Source organism: Thalassophryne amazonica, chromosome 3 (genome assembly GCF_902500255.1).
Source record: "Thalassophryne amazonica chromosome 3, fThaAma1.1, whole genome shotgun sequence".
Classification (NCBI taxonomy): Eukaryota; Metazoa; Chordata; class Actinopteri; order Batrachoidiformes; family Batrachoididae; genus Thalassophryne; species Thalassophryne amazonica.
Window position 1 is genome coordinate 2419195 of NC_047105.1, and position 23069 is coordinate 2442263.

Sequence of the window (23069 nt, forward strand, 5' to 3'; positions counted from 1 at the left end):
ACACCACAAAGGGGAGGTGATGGTCTAGTGGTTAAGGCGTTGGGCTTGAGTTCAAATTCCAGCCTGACTGGAAAATCACTAAGAGCCCTTGGGCAAGGTCTTTAATCCCCTATTGCTCCCGGTGTGTAGTGAGCACCTTGTATGGCAGCACCCTCACATCGGGGTGAATGTGAGGCATTATTGTAAAGTGCTTTGAGCGTCTGACGCATATAAATGCTATATAAATGCAGTCCATTTACCAGATTCTTGAGAACAATGTTCATGAATCAGTGACAAAGCTGAAGTTGTGTCGGGGCTGGATCTTTCAACAAGACAACGACCCTAAACACTGCTCATACTCTACTAAGGCATTCATGCAGAGGAACAAGTACAACATTCTGGAATGACCATCTCAGTCCCCAGACCTGAATATTATTGAAAATCTGTGGTGTGATTTTAAGCGGGCTGTCCATGCTCTGAAACCAACAAACCTGAGATGTTTTGTAAAGAAGAATGGTCCAAAATATCTTCAACCAGAATCCAGACTTTCATTGGAAGCTATAGGAAGTATTTAGAGGCTGTTATCTCTGCAAAAGGAAGATCTACTAAATTTTGATGTATTTTATCTGTTGGAGTGCCCAAATTTATGCACCTGCCTAATTTTGTTTAAATAATTATTGTGTGGGTGTGGGTGTGCTGATCCAAACAACCAATGATTTACAAAGGAACATCATGGAAATCATCAGGGGGGCCCAAACTTTTACATACAACTGTAATGATATTTGCTTTTCCTCCTTAATCCAACAGGTCTGTTTTGGTCATCAAGAATGTTGGATTTGATGATCGTGACAGGTGAGACCCTCCATCCATCCATCCATCCATCCATCCATCCATCCATCCATCCATCCATCCATCCATCCATCCATCCATCCATCCATCCATCCATCCATCCATTATCCAACCATTAAACATCCATCCATCCATTATCCACACAGCGATCATCCATCTATCCATTAATGCAGCCATCATCCATCCATCCATCCAGCCATCCATCCTTCCATCTGTGCACGATTGAATTTTGAGTGTAATGCATGATGAAGGTGGCGCCCCCGTCTGGATGTGTTAATACAGAATAGTTTCATGAGTTTTTGAATAAATAAATAATCAACTGTTCCGTAGAGAATTGCTCTCATCATTTGGCCATTTGCACTAAAATATGAAATATGTGGTAAATTATTTCTCTTTCTTCTCAAGTCAGCAGAACATCGCTGTCACAGATCAGCTGGACAGGGAGGCGCGGCGTTTGGGGCGGAGCTTGGTTGGGACTGGAGATGAAGATGACGATGATGACGATTACGATGATGACTTGATCTACTTGGAAGCTTCAAACATCATCCTGACTCCTCTGAAGAGGTCTGTTTCCTTCACTTTGTTCGATAGCTCATTAACACCAGTTCTGATGGTAGTTTCACAAAATGTTCATCTTCCCACCTTTCTTTGAGGAATGTTTTTAAACATTTGTTGGCCATCTGGAGATCTTCTGCCTGGATCCTGATTTTTGTACCAAATCATGAATATAATCACCTGCTTGATTGACAAATACTCCTTAGACAGTATTCGTTGGAAAAAAAAAAAAAAGACTGGCCACTTCAGTTTTCAATAGGCAGCCAGGTAGAGGTCAATTGAAGAATTACACAGGGGTCAAAGTTTAAAAATGGTCCAATCATACTGAAAATTACACCACGTTATTTGTCTATCATAAAGATTCCAAAAAAGGTATAGTTTGGACTATCTGTGACTGAATGTTCTGGAGTTATGGGATAAAAACAGCAAAAATGGTGACAAAGGTCAGTTTCAGTTTGTACAGGGGTCAAAAGTTAAAGTTGCGCCAATTGTGGTCAAAATGATGCAAATTATGTGTTGCGTTAACAGGGTTTTAAAAAGGAAAAGTTTGCACCATGTGTCATGCTTAGTTATCATATTACAGGGTAACGTGTCACATGTCATAGAATCCAATGGACACCGACCTTGTTTGACCTTTACTTTGGAGACCAAACATTCAACACAATCAAAACTATCCCATTTCCTATTCCATTCTATTGTGGGCTTATTTTGTTGCCCCACTATAAACCCACATTCTAAGACTGCAGAGCACAGGAAGGTACGTAAGGCTTCATATGTTCTGGAAGGTGTGCACAACCTCTCACAGCCACTCCTAAAACCTGCTTTCACATCCACAAGAAGCTGTGTGGAAGAACAAATAACAAAAGTAACTCCACCATCATTAACACCAGTAAAGGTCCCACTATTCTACTGTTTGTGTGTAAATGTAAAAGCTGAGAGGCGCCTGTTTAGGCCTCTACTGGTGGTTGGCTCTCACTGCGGTATTGTATCACTTCCTGTTCCGGAGCACAGCGGTGTTTTTCTGTATCTGTTAGCTGTTTAATCTGCGCAGTTAGATTGATCTAGTTATCTAGATTACGATTTGTTTCCCAGTGTAATCTTTACGTGCCTTAACTAAAGCACTCCTTCTGCTGAATCACCTATAAATTATTTACACATTATTCACTTTGCGTGTTTTTAGGAATCCGCTAGCTTAGCGTAGCTACTAGCTCTTAGCCGATTTAGCATGGCGGCTTCTCCTGTCTCTCCCGCACTTTTCTGCTCTGGGTGTGAAATGTTTAGTTATTCCTCAGCCTCCTTTAGCAGTAACGGTACTTGTAATAAGTGTAGCTTATTCGTAGCTTTGGAGGCCAGGCTGGGCGAATTGGAGACTCGGCTCCGCACCGTGGAAAATTCTACAGTTAGCCAGGCCCCTGTAGTCGGTGCGGACCAAGGTAGCTTAGCCGCCGTTAGTTCCCCCCTGGCAGATCCCGAGCAGCCGGGAAAGCAGGCTGACTGGGTGACTGTGAGGAGGAAGCGTAGCCCTAAACAGAAGCCCCGTGTACACCGCCAACCCGTTCACATCTCTAACCGTTTTTCCCCACTCGGCGACACACCCGCCGAGGATCAAACTCTGGTTATTGGCGACTCTGTTTTGAGAAATGTGAAGTTAGCGACACCAGCAACCATAGTCAATTGTCTTCCGGGGGCCAGAGCAGGCGACATTGAAGGAAATTTGAAACTGCTGGCTAAGGCTAAGCGTAAATTTGGTAAGATTGTAATTCACGTCGGCAGTAATGACACCCGGTTACGCCAATCGGAGGTCACTAAAATTAACATTAAATCGGTGTGTAACTTTGTAAAAACAATGTCGGACTCTGTAGTTTTCTCTGGGCCCCTCCCCAATCGGACCGGGAGTGACATGTTTAGCCGCATGTTCTCCTTGAATTGCTGGCTGTCTGAGTGGTGTCCAAAAAATGAGGTGGGCTTCATAGATAATTGGCAAAGCTTCTGGGGAAAACCTGGTCTTGTTAGGAGAGACGGCATCCATCCCACTTTGGATGGAGCAGCTCTCATTTCTAGAAATCTGGCCAATTTTCTTAAATCCTCCAAACCGTGACTATCCAGGGTTGGGACCAGGAAGCAGAGTTGTAGTCTTACACACCTCTCTGCAGCTTCTCTCCCCCTGCCATCCCCTCATTACCCCATCCCCGTAGAGACGGTGCCTGCTCCCAGACTACCAATAACCAGCAAAAATCTATTTAATCATAAAAATTCAAAAAGAAAAAATAATATAGCACCTTCAACTGCACCACAGACTAAAACAGTTAAATGTGGTCTATTAAACATTAGGTCTCTCTCTTCTAAGTCCCTGTTGGTAAATGATATAATAATTGATCAACATATTGATTTATTCTGCCTTACAGAAACCTGGTTACAGCAGGATGAATATGTTAGTTTAAATGAGTCAACACCCCGAGTCACACTAACTGTCAGAATGCTCGTAGCACGGGCCGGGGCGGAGGATTAGCAGCAATCTTCCATTCCAGCTTATTAATTAATCAAAAACCCAGACAGAGCTTTAATTCATTTGAAAGCTTGTCTCTTAGTCTTGTCCATCCAAATTGGAAGTCCCAAAAACCAGTTTTATTTGTTATTATCTATCGTCCACCTGGTCGTTACTGTGAGTTTCTCTGTGAATTTTCAGACCTTTTGTCTGACTTAGTGCTTAGCTCAGATAAGATAATTATAGTGGGCGATTTTAACATCCACACAGATGCTGAGAATGACAGCCTCAACACTGCATTTAATCTATTATTAGACTCTATTGGCTTTGCTCAAAAAGTAAATGAGTCCACCCACCACTTTAATCATATCTTAGATCTTGTTCTGACTTATGGTATGGAAATAGAAGACTTAACAGTATTCCCTGAAAACTCCCTTCTGTCTGATCATTTCTTAATAACATTTACATTTACTCTGATGGACTACCCAGCAGTAGGGAATAAGTTTCATTACACTAGAAGTCTTTCAGAAAGCGCTGTAACTAGGTTTAAGGATATGATTCCTTCTTTATGTTCTCTAATGCCATATAACAACACAGTGCAGAGTAGCTACCTAAACTCTGTAAGGGAGATAGAGTATCTCGTCAATAGTTTTACATCCTCATTGAAGACAACTTTGGATGCTGTAGCTCCTCTGAAAAAGAGAGCTTTAAATCAGAAGTGTCTGACTCCATGGTATAACTCACAAACTCGTAGCTTAAAGCAGATAACCCGTAAGTTGGAGAGGAAATGGCGTCTCACTAATTTAGAAGATCTTCACTTAGCCTGGAAAAAGAGTCTGTTGCTCTATAAAAAAGCCCTCCGTAAAGCTAGGACATCTTTCTACTCATCACTAATTGAAGAAAATAAGAACAACCCCAGGTTTCTTTTCAGCACTGTAGCCAGGCTGACAAAGAGTCAGAGCTCTATTGAGCTGAGTATTCCATTAACTTTAACTAGTAATGACTTCATGACTTTCTTTGCTAACAAAATTTTAACTATTAGAGAAAAAATTACTCATAACCATCCCAAAGACGTATCGTTATCTTTGGCTGCTTTCAGTGATGCCGGTATTTGGTTAGACTCTTTCTCTCCGATTGTTCTGTCTGAGTTATTTTCATTAGTTACTTCATCCAAACCATCAACATGTTTATTAGACCCCATTCCTACCAGGCTGCTCAAGGAAGCCCTACCATTATTTAATGCTTCGATCTTAAATATGATCAATCTATCTTTGTTAGTTGGCTATGTACCACAGGCTTTTAAGGTGGCAGTAATTAAACCATTACTTAAAAAGACATCACTTGACCCAGCTATCTTAGCTAATTATAGGCCAATCTCCAACCTTCCTTTTCTCTCTAAAATTCTTGAAAGGGTAGTTGTAAAACAGCTAACTGATCATCTGCAGAGGAATGGTCTATTTGAAGAGTTTCAGTCAGGTTTTAGAATTCATCATAGTACAGAAACAGCATTAGTGAAGGTTACAAATGATCTTCTTATGGCCTTGGACAGTGGACTCATCTCTGTGCTTGTTCTGTTAGACCTCAGTGCTGCTTTTGATACTGTTGACCATAAAATTTTATTACAGAGATTAGAGCATGCCATAGGTATTAAAGGCACTGCGCTGCGGTGGTTTGAATCATATTTGTCTAATAGATTACAATTTGTTCATGTAAATGGGGAATCTTCTTCACAGACTAAAGTTAATTATGGAGTTCCACAAGGTTCTGTGCTAGGACCAATTTTATTCACTTTATATATGCTTCCCTTAGGCAGTATTATTAGACGGTATTGCTTAAATTTTCATTGTTACGCAGATGATACCCAGCTTTATCTATCCATGAAGCCAGAGGACACACACCAATTAGCTAAACTGCAGGATTGTCTTACAGACATAAAGACATGGATGACCTCTAATTTCCTGCTTTTAAACTCAGATAAAACTGAAGTTATTGTACTTGGCCCCACAAATCTTAGAAACATGGTGTCTAACCAGATCCTTACTCTGGATGGCATTACCCTGACCTCTAGTAATACTGTGAGAAATCTTGGAGTCATTTTTGATCAGGATATGTCATTCAAAGCGCATATTAAACAATATGTAGGACTGCTTTTTTGCATTTACGCAATATCTCTAAAATCAGAAAGGTCTTGTCTCAGAGTGATGCTGAAAAACTAATTCATGCATTTATTTCCTCTAGGCTGGACTATTGTAATTCATTATTATCAGGTTGTCCTAAAAGTTCCCTAAAAAGCCTTCAGTTAATTCAAAATGCTGCAGCTAGAGTACTGACAGGGACTAGAAGGAGAGAGCATATCTCACCTATATTGGCCTCTCTTCATTGGCTTCCTGTTAATTCTAGAATAGAATTTAAAATTCTTCTTCTTACTTATAAGGTTTGAATAATCAGGTCCCATCTTATCTTAGGGACCTCGTAGTACCATATCACCCCAATAGAGCGCTTCGCTCTCAGACTGCAGGCTTACTTGTAGTTCCTAGGGTTTGTAAGAGTAGAATGGGAGGCAGAGCCTTCAGCTTTCAGGCTCCTCTCCTGTGGAACCAGCTCCCAATTCAGATCAGGGAGACAGACACCCTCTCTACTTTTAAGATTAGGCTTAAAACTTTCCTTTTTGCTAAAGCTTATAGTTAGGGCTGGATCAGGTGACCCTGAACCATCCCTTAGTTATGCTGCTATAGACGTAGACTGCTGGGGGGTTCCCATGATGCACTGTTTCTTTTTCTTTTTGCTCTGTATGCACCACTCTGCATTTAATCATTAGTGATCGATCTCTGCTCCCCTCCACAGCATGTCTTTTTCCTGGTTCTCTCCCTCAGCCCCAACCAGTCCCAGCAGAAGACTGCCCCTCCCTGAGCCTGGTTCTGCTGGAGGTTTCTTCCTGTTAAAAGGGAGTTTTTCCTTCCCACTGTAGCCAAGTGCTTGCTCACAGGGGGTCGTTTTGACCGTTGGGGTTTTACATAATTATTGTATGGCCTTGCCTTACAATATAAAGCGCCTTGGGGCAACTGTTTGTTGTGATTTGGCGCTATATAAAAAAAATTGATTGATTGATTAAATGTGAGGAATCATGGGACAGTGACCTGGAGACACCACAGTCTGACTACAGCCATGCTGTGTCCTGTCTGGCTGACTGCCTATGACTGCTCGTAGCTCACTGTGACTGACTCTGACTGTCTGTGGATGACTTTGACTGACTCTGACTGGCTGACTGGCAGACTGACTGACTGTAACTGTTACTATCTGACTGTCCATGGCTGACAGTGACTGTCTCTGACTGCTCGGGGCTGACTGTGGCTGTCTGTGGCTGACTGTTACTGTCTGACTGTCTGAACTGACAATCAAAAACCCAGACAGAGCTTTAATTCATTTGAAAGCTTGACTCTTAGTCTTGTCCATCCAAATTGGAAGTCCCAAAAACCAGTTTTATTTGTTATTATCTATCGTCCACCTGGTCGTTACTGTGAGTTTCTCTGTGAATTTTCAGACCTTTTGTCTGACTTAGTGCTTAGCTCAGATAAGATAATTATAGTGGGCGATTTTAACATCCACACAGATGCTGAGAATGACAGCCTCAATACTGCATTTAATCTATTATTAGACTCTATTGGCTTTGCTCAAAATGTAAATGAGTCCACCCACCACTTTAATCATATCTTAGATCTTGTTCTGACTTATGGTATGGAAATAGAAGACTTAACAGTATTCCCTGAAAACTCCCTTCTGTCTGATCATTTCTTAATAACATTTACATTTACTCTGATGGACTACCCAGCAGTGGGGAATAAGTTTCATTACACTAGAAGTCTTTCAGAAAGCGCTGTAACTAGGTTTAAGGATATGATTCCTTCTTTATGTTCTCTAATGCCATATACCAACACAGTGCAGAGTAGCTACCTAAACTCTGTGAGTGAGATAGATTATCTCGTCAATAGTTTTATATCCTCATTGAGGACAACTTTAGATGCTGTAGCTCCTCTGAAAAAGAGAGCTTTAAATCAGAAGTGCCTGACTCCGTGGTATAACTCACAAACTCGCAGCTTAAAGCAGATAACCCGTAAGTTGGAGAGGAAATGGGGTCTCACTAATTTAGAAGATCTTCACTAGCCTGGAAAAAGAGTCTGTTGCTCTATAAAAAAAACCTCCGTAAAGCTAGGACATCTTACTACTCATCACTAATTGAAGAAAATAAGAACAACCCCAGGTTTCTTTTCAGCACTGTAGCCAGGCTGACAGAGTCAGAGCTCTATTGAGCCGAGTATTCCTTTAACTTTAATTAGTAATGACTTCATGACTTTCTTTGCTAATAAAATTTTAACTATTAGAGAAAAAATTACTCATAACCATCCCAAAGACATATCGTTCTTTTGGCTGCTTTCAGTGATGCTGGTATTTGGTTAGACTCTTTCTCTCCGATTGTTCTGTCTGAGTTATTTTCATTAGTTACTTCCTCCAAACCATCAACATGTCTATTAGATCCCATTCCTACCAGGCTGCTCAAGGAAGCCCTACCATTAATTAATGCTTCCATCTTAAATATGATCAATCTGTCTTTATTAGTTGGCTATGTACCACAGGCTTTTAAGGTGGCAGTAATTATGTTGGGAAGGTGTCGTGACACGGACCCACAACAGGGGGCGCTAAAGGAACGGACAATGGATAAGCCAACCAGTGGTGGTGGTGGGCCAGCAGTACCTCCTCTTCTGGCGGCCCACACAACAAATTAAACCATTACTTAAAAAGCCATCACTTGACCCAGCTATCTTAGCTAATTATAGGCCAATCTCCAACCTTCCTTTTCTCTCAAAAATTCTTGAAAGGGTAGTTGTAAAACAGCTAACTGATCATCTGCAGAGGAATGGTCTATTTGAAGAGTTTCAGTCAGGGTTTAGAATTCATCATAGTACAGAAACAGCATTAGTGAAGGTTACAAATGATCTTCTTATGGCCTCAGACAGTGGACTTATCTCTGTGCTTGTTCTGTTAGACCTCAGTGCTGCTTTTGATACTGTTGACCATAAAATTTTATTACAGAGATTAGAGCATGCCATAGGTATTAAAGGCACTGCGCTGCGGTGGTTTGAATCATATTTATCTAATAGATTACAATTTGTTCATGTAAATGGGGAATCTTCTTCACAGACTAAGGTTAATTATGGAGTTCCACAAGGTTCTGTGCTAGGACCATTTTTATTCACTTTATACATGCTTCCCTTAGGCAGTATTATTAGACAGCATTGCTTAAATTTTCATTGTTACGCAGATGATACCCAGCTTTATCTATCCATGAAGCCAGAGGACACACACCAATTAGCTAAACTGCAGGATTGTCTTACAGACATAAAGACATGGATGACCTCTAATTTCCTGCTTTTAAACTCAGATAAAACTGAAGTTATTGTACTTGGCCCCACAAATCTTAGAAACATGGTGTCTAACCAGATCCTTACTCTGGATGGCATTACCCTGACCTCTAGTAATACTGTGAGAAATCTTGGAGTCATTTTTGATCAGGATATGTCATTCAATGCGCATATTAAACAAATATGTATGACTGCTTTTTTGCATTTTCGCAATATCTCTAAAATTCGAAAGGTCTTGTCTCAGAGTGATGCTGAAAAACTAATTCATGCATTTATTTCCTCTAGGCTGGACTATTGTAATTCATTATTATCAGGTTGTCCTAAAAGTTCCCTGAAAAGCCTTCAGTTAATTCAAAATGCTGCAGCTAGAGTACTAACGGGGACTAGAAGGAGAGAGCATATCTCACCTATATTGGCCTCTCTTCATTGGCTTCCTGTTAATTCTAGAATAGAATTTAAAATTCTTCTTCTTACTTATAAGGTTTTGAATAATCAGGTCCCATCTTATCTTAGGGACCTCGTAGTACCATATCACCCCCAATAGAGTGCTTCGCTCTCAGACTGCAGGCTTACTTGTAGTTCCTAGGGTTTGTAAGAGTAGAATGGGAGGCAGAGCCTTCAGCTTTCAGGCTCCTCTCCTGTGGAACCAGCTCCCAATTCAGATCAGGGAGACAGACACCCTCTCTACTTTTAAGATTAGGCTTAAAACTTTCCTTTTTGCTAAAGCTTATAGTTAGGGCTGGATCAGGTGACCCTGAACCATCCCTTAGTTATGCTGCTATAGACTTAGACTGCTGGGGGGTTCCCATGATGCACTGTTTCTTTCTCTTTTTGCTCTGTATGCACCACTCTGCATTTAATCATTAGTGATTGATCTCTGCTCCCCTCCACAGCATGTCTTTTTCCTGATTCTCTCCCTCAGCCCCAACCAGTCCCAGCAGAAGACTGCCCCTCCCTGAGCCTGGTTCTGCTGGAGGTTTCTTCCTGTTAAAAGGGAGTTTTTCCTTCCCGCTGTCGCCAAGTGCTTGCTCACAGGGGGTCGTTTTGACTGTTGGGGTTTTTCCGTAATTATTGTATGGCTTTTGCCTTACAATATAAAGCGCCTTGGGGCAACTGTTTGTTGTGATTTGGCGCTATATAAATAAAATTGATTTGATTTGATTTGACTGTTCGGGGCTGACTGTGACTGTCTGTGGCTGGCTGTGACTGTTTGTGGCTGGCTGTGACTGCCTGTGACTGTCCGGGGCTGACTGTGGCAGCCCGTGACTGTCCGTGGCTGACTGTGACTGATCGTGACTGACTGTGGCTGACAGTGAGTGTTTGTGGCTGACTGTGACAGCCCGTGACTGTCCAGGGCTGACTGTGACAGCCCGTGGCTGATTGTGACTGTCCGTGGCTGGCCGTGACTGCCAGTGACTGTCCGTGGCTGACTGTGACTGCCCGTGGCTGACTGTGACCGACTGTGGCTGCCTGTGACTTCCCATGACTGACTGTGACTGTCTGTGGCTGACCATGACTGACTGCGACTGTCTGTGACTGTGGCTGACTGTGACTGTCCGTGGCTGACCATGACTGACTGTGACTGTCTGTGACTGTGGCTGACTGTGACTGACTGTGACTGACTGTGGCTGCCTGTGACTTCCTGTGACTGACTGTGACTGTCTGTGGCTGACCGTGACTGACTGTGACTGTCTGTGACTGTGGCTGACTGTAACTGTCCGTGGGTGACTGTGACTGACTGTGACTGTCCGTGGCTGACTGTTACTGTCTGACTGTCCGTGGCTCACAATGACTGTCTGTGACTGCTCGGGGCTGACTATGGCTGTTTGTGGCTGACTGTGACTGTCTGATTGTCTGTGACTGCTCGGGGCTGACTGTGACTGTCTGTGGCTGGCTGTGACTGTTTGTGGCTGGCCGTGACTGCCTGTGACTGTCCGGGGCTGACTACAGCCCGTGACTGTCCGGGGCTGACTGTGACAGCCCGTGACTGACTGTGGCTGACAGTGAGTGTCTGTGGCTGACTGTGACTGTCCGTGGCTGGCCGTGACTGCTAGTGACTGTTCGTGGCTGACTGTGACTGCCTGTGGCTGACTGTGACTGACTGTGGCTGCCTGTGACTTCCCGTGACTGACTGTGAGTGTCTGTGACTGAGGCTGACTGTGACTGTCTGTGGCTGACCGTGACTGACTGTGACTGTCTGTGGCTGACTGTGACTGACTGTGACCGACTGTGGCTGCCTGTGACTTCCCATGACTGACTGTGACTGTCTGTGGCTGACCGTGACTGACTGTGACTGTCTATTGTCAGTAATCTAATGTCACTGTGTGTGTGTGCAGCCGTTGCAGGCCGCTGTCCAGAAGAGTTGTTGCAGCCGTGCCTAAAGTCCAGAGCTTCCAGGTGAATTCATGCACATCAGTCATTCTGATCCTGAAAGAGGAACATTTTCAGCCTGATGATCACAGCTGTCATTACACATATGTTCAGGTCAACATTAACATCCTGGAGGCCCAGAAGCTGGTGGGCGTCAACATCAACCCTGCAGTGTTCATCAGGGTGGATGGACTGAAGAAAAACACAGCAACGCAGAAATCCACTAACTGCCCCTACTACAATGAGGTACGAGACCGCAGAATGTAATATTGCCTCTAGTACAATGAGGTACGAGGCCACAGAATGTAATATTGCCTCTAGTACAATGAGGTACGAGGCCACAGAATGTAGTACTGCCAATTCAATTCTGTTCAATTTATTCAATTTATATAGTGCCAACTCACAACAGTGTCGCCTCAAGGTGCTTCACACAAAACAATAAAAAAAAAACAAGATAAAATGAATTAAAACATTAAAAAACACAATTAAAAGATGAAAAAAGTAGTAACACAACATACTAGCCATACGAAAGGGCAATAAGTGTGTCTTAAGTCTGGACTGAAACGTCTTTACAGAATCTGACTGTTTTATTGACGCAGGGAGATCATTCCACAGAACAGGGGCACGATAAGAGAAAGCTTTGTGACCCGCAGACTTCTTATTCACCCTAGAGACACAAAGTAGTCCTGCACCCTGAGAACGCAAAGCCCGGGCCGATACGTAAGGTTTAATTAGGTCAGCTAGGTAGGGAGGTGCCAGTCCATGAACAATTTTATAGACTAGTAGCAGAACCTTAAAATCTGATCTCATTGGGACAGGAAGCCAGTGAAGAGACGCCAAAATGGGTGTAATGTGGTCAAACTTTCTGCTCAGTGTCAAAAGTCTGGCTGCAGCATTTTGAACCAATTGGAGACCCCTAATGCTGGACTGTGGTAAACCAGAAAATAGAACATTGCAGTAGTCCAATCTAGAAGAGATGAATGCATGACTCAGAGTCTCAGCAACAGCCATAGACAGGATGGGATGAATCTTCGCTATATTTCGCAGGTGGAAGAAAGCAGTCCTCGTAATATCTCTAATGTGGACAACGTTGGATCAAAAATTACCCCAAGGTTCCTCACTTTGTCAGTGTGATGTATGACACACGAGCCTAGGCTAAGCATTAACTGGTCAAATTGATGCAGATGTCTGACTGGTCCAAGAACCATCATTTCACTCTTACCAGAGTTTAAAATAGGAAGTTGCTAGACATCCAGCTTCTAACTGATGTAAGGCAACCTTCTAAGGATTTTATGTGAATGAGATTATTGGCATGTACAATTGAGTAGGATCAGCATAGCAATGAAAGTTAATCCCAAAAATCACGGTATATGCCCAAGGGGTGCTATATAAAGGGAGAAAAGCAGGGGGCCTAAGACAGATCCTTGTGGAACCCCAAATGTCATGTCACTAAGGTTACAGGTCGTGTTATTGTACAAAACACAGTGAGAATGACTGGTCAGGTTTGACATCAACTATGCAAGGGCACTCCCAGTAATCCCAAAATGATTCTCCACCCTAGAGTAAAACATGATGATCCACTGTATCAAATGTAGCACTGACATCTAATAGCACCAGAACTTATTACAATGAGGTACGAGGCCACAGAATGTAGTCCTGCCCCTACTATCAAGATGTATGAAACCTCAGAATGTAGTACTGCCCCTACTACAATGACGAATGAGGCCATAGAATGTAGTACTGCCCTATTACAATGAGGTACAAGACCGCAGAATGTAGTACTGCCCTACTACAATGAGGTATGAGACCGCAGAATGTGCTAATGCCCCTATTACGATGAGGTACAAGACCACAGAATGTAGTATTGCCCCTGCTACAATGTGGAATGAGACCACACAATGTAGTACTGCCCCACTACAAAGATGTATGAGACCGTAGAATGTAGTACTGCCCCAACTACAATGAGGTATGAGACTGCAGGAACACCTCCCTAGGGAGGTGCCCAGGGGGCATCCTTACCAGATACCTCAACCACCTCAGCTGGCTCCTTTCAATTTGAAGCAGCAGCGGCTCTTCTCCGAGCTCCTCACAGATGGCCGAGCTTTTCAATTTATCTGTAAGGGAGACACCAGCCACCTTCCTGAGGAAGCCCATTTCTGCTGTTTTTACCTGTGATCTAGTTCTTTCGGTTATGATCCTACCCTCATGGCCATAGATGAAAGTAGGAAAGAAGATTAACCAGTAGATAGAGAGCTTCGCCCTTCGGCTCAGTTCCCTTTTTATCACAACAGTGTGGTTGAGCGAATGCAGTATTGTCCCTGCTGCATCAATTTTCCAACTAATCTCATGCTCCATTGTCCCCTCACTCGCGACCAAGACCCAACTCCTTCACTTCACAGCCCTGGCAGAGGCCAACCCCCACCAGAAGTGAGCTCGACTTACTGTCGAGAATCCGAACACAGCTCTCGCTTTGAGAGTACAGAGATTGGATGACCCTGAGAAGGGACCCCACTCACTCTGCAAAACACATGTAAACTGGATGGTCATACTCACAAGACCCCTACAGGGTCATTGTGAGAGAGAAGAGCTGGTCGGTTGTTCCACACCTAGGATGGAACCCACATTGTTTATCAAGTATGACTGGCAAAGCAGGGTGGACACAAATGCTGGATGCAGAAACACAGCTCTGTAGTTTTAAGGCGTTTACTTGAAACATTAGCGGGAGTTGGTACACAGGCAAGCAGTTCAAAATGAGCAACAGTACAAAAATCATCAGGCTGAGGCGTGGTCAAGGTACACATGCAGTTAATCAAAAAACATGATGAAGCAATCAAGGCAAGGCAAAAGACACAAGAACAGAGCTGCAAGGAAGGCACAAGTCACATCGATCTGGCGAGAGACAAAGGCAAACTGTGAGGCTTATAAAGCACCCAGGTGACTGACTGCAAATCAAGATGGCACAATCTTACTCGCGGTGTGGAGGTAGCGATTATACCTTAGCTTTGCTGAAGACTTCAGCAAGATCATGGTAGCAGACTGGGACCCCTTCTAGATCTGACTTGTTTACACTAGATGAGACAACAGGCTTGGACAGACAGGAATTGTTACAAGGAGGTCCCCATGACTCACTTTTCTCTGAGACCAATCTAGACTGGGTTTGTGGCGTTGTAACCAGGGGTTCCCCAGGATCACGGAGTGAGTCATTTTATCAAAAATATGGAAACTGATATCCTCAGAATGATTATCTAGAATAGTCATATGTACTGACTGAGTGCGGTACATAATCTGACCCAGATCACTACCATCTACGGCATGTACCACCAGGGGCCGTGAAAGCCGGTACATTTTAAGATGGAGGGACCTGGCGAGAGAGGATGACATGACATTAGAGTCAGCTCCAGAATCAACAAACACAGGGTAGAACAGCGTGATATTATCAGACTTAAATCCTGCTGTTAACACATTAGCAGAGGTGGAAGTGATTGTGCTCTGACTCACCCGCACTACCGCTGTCGGCCGCACTGGGGCACCCCTGATCGGGCAGAGTGTGATTAAATGACCTGATTGTCCATAGTAAAAATAAAGTCCTTCCACACGGCGGCGCTCTCGTTCTTCATTGGAGAGACAAGCCCGTCCCACTTGGATTGGTTTGTTGACTGCAGAGGAGGAGGCGTGGTCTCAGGGATGACTGGAGGCGGCCGATTGGTCGAATGAAGAAGTGGCTCGTGGAGGGATGGTCAGTCTGTGAGGTGGCGATTGGTATGGATCGCCAGCGTGATGAGGTCAACAAGGCTTTCAGGCAAATCAACCATGATCAGCTGACTCTGGATGCTATCATGCAGGCCCTGGAAAAACACATCGTGGAGAGCTGCGGGATTCCATTCGCTCTTTGCGGCCAGAATCTGAAAGTCAATGGTGTAATCAGCCACCTGGCGATTGCCTTGCTTGAGCTTCATCAGAGCAAGTGCTGCCTCACGCCCAGGAGAGGTGTGTTGGAATACCTGCTGCAAAGAGTTAGTGAAGGCTGAGAAGAGGAGCAAGATGGTGACTCCACTCAGCTGTGGCCCACGCTGCTGCCCGGTTGGTCAGGTGAGTGATCACGAATGCTGTCTTCGCCTTTTCAGATGGAAACATTGGTGACATTAACTCGAAATGTAACTCACACTGAGTGATGAAGGGCTTAACATCCCCCAACTCTCTGAGAACTGCTCAGGCCGGAAGAGATGATGATCTCACAGAGGCCATGAAGGAGTCCTGTCGCTTTATCATCAGCATAGCAGTGAAAGTTAATTCCAAAATGCCGCAATATGTGCCCAATGGGTGCGATATAAAGGGAGAAAAGCAGGGGGCCTAAAACGGATCCCTGTGGAACCCCAAATTTCATGTCACTAAGGTTAGAGGTAGTGTTACTGTACAAAACACAGTGAGAATGACTGGTCAAGTATGACATGAACCATGCAAGGACACTCCCAGTAATCCCAAAATGATTTTCCAGCCTATCAAGTAGAATATGATGATCCACGGTATCAAACGCAGCACTGAGATCTAACAGCACCAGAACTGTAGTGGTGTCTGAATCCATTGCAAGCAGACAATCATTCACCACTTTAGTGAGAGCCATCTCTGTGGAATGATATTTTACTGAAGCAGACTACAGTGGCTCAAAGAGATTATTCTCAGTAAGGTCGGCCACGAGCTGCCGTTACACCACTTTTTCCAGAATTTTAGAGCAAAATGATAGATTTGATATCACCCGATAGTTTTTCAATACACTAGGGTCAAGATTAGGTTTCTTAATCACTGCAGATTTGAAATATTGAGGAACAGATCCAGAAGTTAAAGAAAGATTAATAATTTCAAGCACAGTCGGCCCAAGAGTGGACCACAGGTCCTTAAACAGTTTTGTTGGTATAGGATCAAATAAACAGGTTGTGTTTTTTGTTGACGTTACGAGTTTCATCAGCATGTCTAATGAGATACTCTAAATTCTGTAAATATAGGTAATACCTCAGTAATGGCGTTCACCTCAATAGCAGGGTGTAGTGGCTGGATTAAGGCATGCTGGGATATGTTTAACCTAATGTCTTCTATTTTCTTCCCAAAGTAATCCAGGAAATCTTGTGCTGTAAAAGGAGAGCGAACTACAGGTGGTTGTCCATGAATAAGTGTTGCCACCGTGTCGAACAAGAACTTTGAGTTATGCTTGTTTTTGTTGATCAAATCAGAGTAATAGGTCCGCTTTGTAACCAGTAATGCATGCTTATAGTCTAAGATAGCATCACGCCATGCAAGGTCGAATACTTCTAATTTTGAACTATGCCATTTCCGTTCTAGACCTCTAGCTTTATGTTTGAAGTCACGCAGGTAATCATTGAATCAAGGTGACTGAGTTTTGGGGGAGCGCGGTTTTAACACAGGTGGCGCAATCATGTCAAGTGTAGTTTTGAGCACTGAGTTTAAACTATCCACAAGACTGTCTACTGATTGTTTATTTACCAAATGTGAAGGTAAGACATCAGCAGTCTAGCTTCAAGTTCAGTCTTAGTTGAGGAGTTGATGCATCACCGTAATGATATATAAGGTTGTTGTTCCACTAAACACAGCAGCGAAACTGTAAACCTAATAAGTGAGTGATCAGAGACCACTGATGTAAGAGGCATGATGTCAATATTCGTGACAGCAATACCACGTGTGAGAACCAGATCCAGGGTATTTCCAGTAATGTGCGTCAAGTCCTGAATGTTTTGCCGAAATCCTAATGCATCCACTCACTCACTCATCTTCTACCGCTCAGTCCAATTAAGGGTCGCGGGGGGCTGGAGCCTATCCTAGCAGTCATAGAGTGTGAGGCTGGGTACACCCAGGACAGGACGCCAGTCTGTCGCAGGGCCACAAACAGACAGACAAACACAGATACACCCACATGCACACCTAAGGCCAATTTAAAGATTCCAATCTAACCCGCATGTCTTTGGATGTGGGAGGAAACCGGAGCACCCGGAGGAAACCCACACAAACACGGGGAGAACATGCAAACTCCACACAGGAAGGCCACGGGAATTGAACCCACGTCCTCCTCACTGTGAGGCAACAGTGCTAACCACTAAGTCACCGTGCCGCCCCTAATGCATCCACAATTTTGATAAATGATTTGCAGAGGGGATCAGAAGGCTTATTTATATGAATGTTAAAGTCACCAATGATCAGAATGTTATCTGCACTCACTGACAACACAGATGAATGCACGAAATGCCTATATACACTGACAAAGTAATACTGCTGATTTTTATTCTTCTGACCTTGGCAATGCGTAATATCCTGAGCAGAGAATTAGATGCTCATATGAGTTATATTTGTGACCCCCAACAGCTAATAAGCTAAACCTAGATTTATAAATAAGGGATGTTACTAAATGTATATGCTGGTGGGCAGGCCTCATTTAAGGGGAGGACAGCTGTAGGTTTAAGCCAGGTGTCACACCCAATCATATCTAAGTGATGATCAATAATTAGCTCATTAATTAACAATGATTTTGTGGATAGTGATCGTATGTTAATGAGATCCAGACTAAGGACCTCAGTGGGGTTTACAGTTGAACTGTTTGGGATTATAGGTGGTTCCAGAGTAGCTTATATAAGATGCCTAGAAGTAGTTTTAGGTTTGAGACATTCCATGCGTGATATTGCTGGACTGAGCTCAATTTCAACGTCATCCAATGTACTAATGGGTATTAAGTTTGCAAAGCATATCCCTCTATGTTTTTTTATGGACACGTCTATGGAAACAGGCCACAGTCTCAACTTATTGAATTTCCCTCCCTGGCAGATAAACTGCACTATCACCATAGTGTATTTTCTGCAATAATTTCCCCACTAAGCTAATGGATTCCACACCCACATTTGTCATAAGCCTTGCAGGGTCTCTAATCACCTGCTCCAGGGCCTGCTGTCAATTTCTAATGTTACCTTCCCTGTAGAGCTCTATCTATGTTCGCAGACAAGATGGTGACGCCTTACCCAGTAGGGTGGAGGCTGTCCGGCATCAGCAAGCCACGATGGCCCCAGAACGAAGGCCAGTTATCAATAAAGCTAAAGCCTTGCTGTCTACAGAACTGCGCCAGCCACCTATTTAACAATGTCATCCTGCTAAACGCCTCATCAGTACCCTGGGAGGGGAGGGGACCAGAGACTATTAATCAATGCCGACACAGCTTTCTGGCAAGGTCACAAATCCTCTCTATGTACATTTTTGTGACCTCTGAGTGCTTCATCCTGACATCACTGCTGCCGACGGCTATATCTCATGTCATGTTCCTTAGTCTGTCTTCCCTTCTGCAGCATCAGCACCCTAGGATGGGATGCAATATTGGGAGCTCTGGCCCCAGGAATACATTTAATGTCAGCCGGCGGCTGTAACCTGACTTTGCGGGTGATAGAACCCCTATCACTAATCCCCTATCACTATAGTCCGGTGTTTCAGCATGGAGACAGGAGTGGAAGTCCCTCATGGGCTTAGAGAATTCACACCATGCAAATCCAAGGGGGAGAACCGATTCACAGTTCATAGTGGTGAGCGTGATCGGGGTACCACAACCGGGCACCAAGCCCTACGGGGCTTCCTCCGCCTAGACACAGTCCGAAAGCCGTCTTCCACAGACTGCATTTCTGGGCTGATGCTAATGGGCACGCTAGCCGGCCCAACACTAACCTCATCTGGAGTGCCCGTAACATCTAACTCCACTGAGCTAAGAAGCTGTTCTAACTTACGGACACAGCTCTCTAAGAGAGCCACCCTATCTTCCAACATCATGCAGGATTTATGGAGGGTGTAAAGTAGTGTACTTTGTGCACTAGGAAATTCAAGAGTACAGCCAAGCAAGCACGAGCTAACCAATAATAAATAAGCTAACCACTCCTAAGGCTCACACAGGATTCACACAGACATAAATAAATGAATTAAAATTCACAGCAGTTACACTAAAAAGTAGCATAAATATTAGACTTGTAGGAACAAAAAAAAAAACTCTTGTGAGTAAACCACTCCTAAGATTAACACAACAGTAAAGTACTAAGCTAAAATTCACAACAGTTACACTACAAATCTAAAAGAAGTATTAAAGAAACGGGGGGAGGGGGGGTGTCGAACTAGCTAACACAAGCTAACTGCTAGCGAAAATGCTTGACACTCCTAAAATTTACACAACAGTAAAATAATGACCTAAAAATCACACTGAAAAACTAACGGAAGTATTAAACTGGTAAAAAAGAAACCTCTATAAAACGGCGGGTTGGGGAGTCGACCTAGCTAGGAAAAGCTAACCGCTAGCGAATGCTAACCACTAGCGATTCACAACTATACTTAACAACCAGAAGAGTGCTAAACAGAAATAAATGAAACATATACAACCGTGTAAAGTTCATAAGAGCATCACAACAGCAAAACACGAGGAACGGAATCTGTGCCACCTCCAGCGGCGCCACTCCTGCTGCCAATGTCGTAGTTATGCTCAGCAGGGAGCAATTTCTTAATTTCATAAGAAGCCACAAGGGTGCAATTTGCTGTCCGTGGGACAAATTGTGGACAGGACGGCCCCAATGCCAATGTCTGAGGCTTCAACCTCGACCATGAACTGCCGAGCATGATCCGGGAGGAGTAGCATGGGGACAGTAGTGCTGCTAAACTTTTTATAAAAGTTAGCAAACCCCAGAAATCTTTGGATTTCTTTGCAAGTCCTGGACACTGCCAAATCTCCATTTTTATCTTCCCCTCAGTGTGCACAAATTCCAGGAAAGACACTATGGATCTGTAAAACTCACATTTCTCCATTTTGACGTACATTTGGCTTTGAAGCAACCTTTGGAACATGGCACGGTCATGTTGTGAATGTGATTCCTCATCAGTGGAGAAAATCAAAATATCAACCAAATAAACCAAGACAAACTTATTAAGGAAGTCATGGCGAACATTAACGAAATTTTGGAATACAGCGGGTGCCTCAGTTAACCCGAAAGGCATAACCAGATATTCATAGTGCCCTGTGGGTGTGTTAACAGCTGTCTTCCACTCATCCCCCTTTCTGATTCTCATCAAGTGATATGCATTGCGAAGATGTAATTAAGTAAAAACTTTAGCACCATCCAAAAACTCAAACGCCATTGTCATGAGAGGGAGGGGGTACCGATTCTTAACTGTAATATCAGTAAGACCCCTGTAGTTGATGCATGGACAAAGTGTTTTGTCCTTTATCTGTACAAAGGAAAACCCTGCTCTGGCAGGGGAAGAAGACGGGTGGTTGAGTCCAGCAACGAGGGACTCCTCAATGTACTCTTTCATTGCCTGATGCTTCCATGCTGACAAAGAATACAATTTACCCCTGGGAGGGCTGGTTTCAGGGAGTAAGTCTATAACGCAGTCGTAGCTGTGGTGTTGAGGCAAGGACTTGGTTTTGGTTTTATTGAAGACTTGAGCGAGGTCGTGGTAGCATTCAGGAACGCCTAAAGCTCCTTTCACACTGGTGTAAACGTAGAGCTGTGTATTGTGGCATTGTGTTTCATTTAAGTACGCCCAAAATGAGCACATACTCAGCTTTTTTCCATGTTCGTTGCATTTGTAGATTTGCTTGCAGCTGCGTGTGTTTGCTCTTTAATGTGTGCGCACAGTTGCATGTAGTCCGTGCCGCTATTTAAAACCAATTCAACTGTTTTTCATTTCCCTCCTGCTGGCTGTGCAGAACACATTGGTGCGCTTGGAAAACAGTGGACTGTATCATGAGGTTTTTACAGTTGAATTACTGCCATGTATATAGCCATAGCTGCTATTTTCTGCCTCTGTGGAAGTGCGCTCTGTTCTCTACTGCACAGTGTGGTGCATGTCAGAAACAGAGTTATTTAACATTATTTTATTTATTTTTTGTCTTGGTGGCTCATTTTCATTTTGTACAGATGCTGCTGAGTCTGGCTGTGGTAAAGGCTGCCGTGAATGAAACACTGTGACTCTTTAAATTTTTAAAGCTCTGGTTGCTCCGATCAGGCCTGCTGTTGTTATCCAAATACCTATCTTGGCCTGTCTCACGATGAAGTTGGTCACTACTATATTCCTGCATTGCGCTCCCGAGAATTTTGGTCCAAGCACAAAAAGCTCTTCAGTAAAGTCTCACCTGAGTCTCTGAAACCTTTGTCCCAGGGCATTAAAAAGAGATGTCAGATGAGGGCAGGTCAGCCACAGGTGCTCCAGGGTCTCCTCTGCTGAGCAGAAGTTGCACTGACTGCTCAAGCCTGGGTCAAAGTGGGCCACATTTCTCTTCATAGCCATGGCCCCGTGCACGACTTTCCACTGGAGATCAGCACAGTGTTTCTCGATAGGAGGGCAGTACAGGGACCTCCAACTGCCTTTAGGAGATGCCCCCGGGGCCAACACGCCCGACCACCCGGACTCCGTAGTGGCAGCCAAGTCGGCTCTGTGGTGGACTTTGAGGCCATCATGTATATGTCCTTCTTTTCCACTGTGGCCATGTCTGACAGGCATGGCAAAGACAAAAACATTCCCATTTGCTCTGGCTGCGCTTCTACCGCCCGCACAGACAGTGAAGGAAATGGCACAGGGTGAATTTCCAGGACTTCTCTGAAGTGTTGCGGGAGCCCGCTCCGTACCTCCCGCAAAAGCCGTTCCATCACTCACTGAGACCTGATCCCAGTCTCCTGAATCAGCTGGACTGTACTTTTCCAACCATCCTCTGCCCTCAGGTTGGCCAGCCTGGTCAGCCCTGCTGCTACAAAGGGCTGTTTCAGTTGGGGGGAGTCCAATAGGCCACTGCTAATTACAGGATTGTGAAAAAGTGGCTCTTCTCCTGCATATCCATATGGCTCCTCTCGTGAGAATGACAACGCCGAGCTCCAGGTTTTCAGTACCGAAGGGTAAAAACCTGTTGTTCCCATGATCTCCACACCAGTCAGGCCCATCAGAAACAAATGTCTGTAATAGCCAAGACCTCCAACTCTCCGAAGCAGGACAGCCGCCATCTCTGTCCACAACTGCTGTGGGCCATAGAGCAGCCGCTGCATAGTTTGTAAATGAAGGGCCACCACTCGACTGGCCACAATCGTCCACTGGCAAGTGCAGAACAACCACCTTTAGCCAGTGGAACCCATCCTAGAAAAAAAATCCACCAGCTTCCTCTGTATATTCACCACCACAGAGTCTGGAGGCTGCAGGATGGTGAAACGATGCCACAGACAGGAGGCAGCCAAGGTGTTATCCACCAGAGTCCTCCCCCCTGTAAGATAGCTGGGGCTGGACCCAGGTCCAACGAGACAATCGGGCACTCACCTTTTCCACAAGGCCCTCCCAGTTTTTTGTTTGGAATTGCTCGCTCCCCAAGAACACACCCAGGTACTTAAGCCCCTCTCTGCACCATT

At 44.2% G+C, this 23069-nt stretch overlaps 1 protein-coding gene across 1 annotated transcript in view; it reads left to right on the top strand.

Annotated features, from left to right (window-relative positions):
- The window catches only part of fer1l4 (fer-1 like family member 4), a 293664-nt gene that overhangs the window by 10862 nt on the left and 259733 nt on the right, over positions 1 to 23069 (top strand). Inside the window, 4 exon segments of the mRNA XM_034164544.1 lie at positions 787 to 831; positions 1234 to 1392; positions 11622 to 11682; positions 11770 to 11901. Coding sequence (XP_034020435.1) covers positions 787 to 831; positions 1234 to 1392; positions 11622 to 11682; positions 11770 to 11901 — 397 coding nt within the window.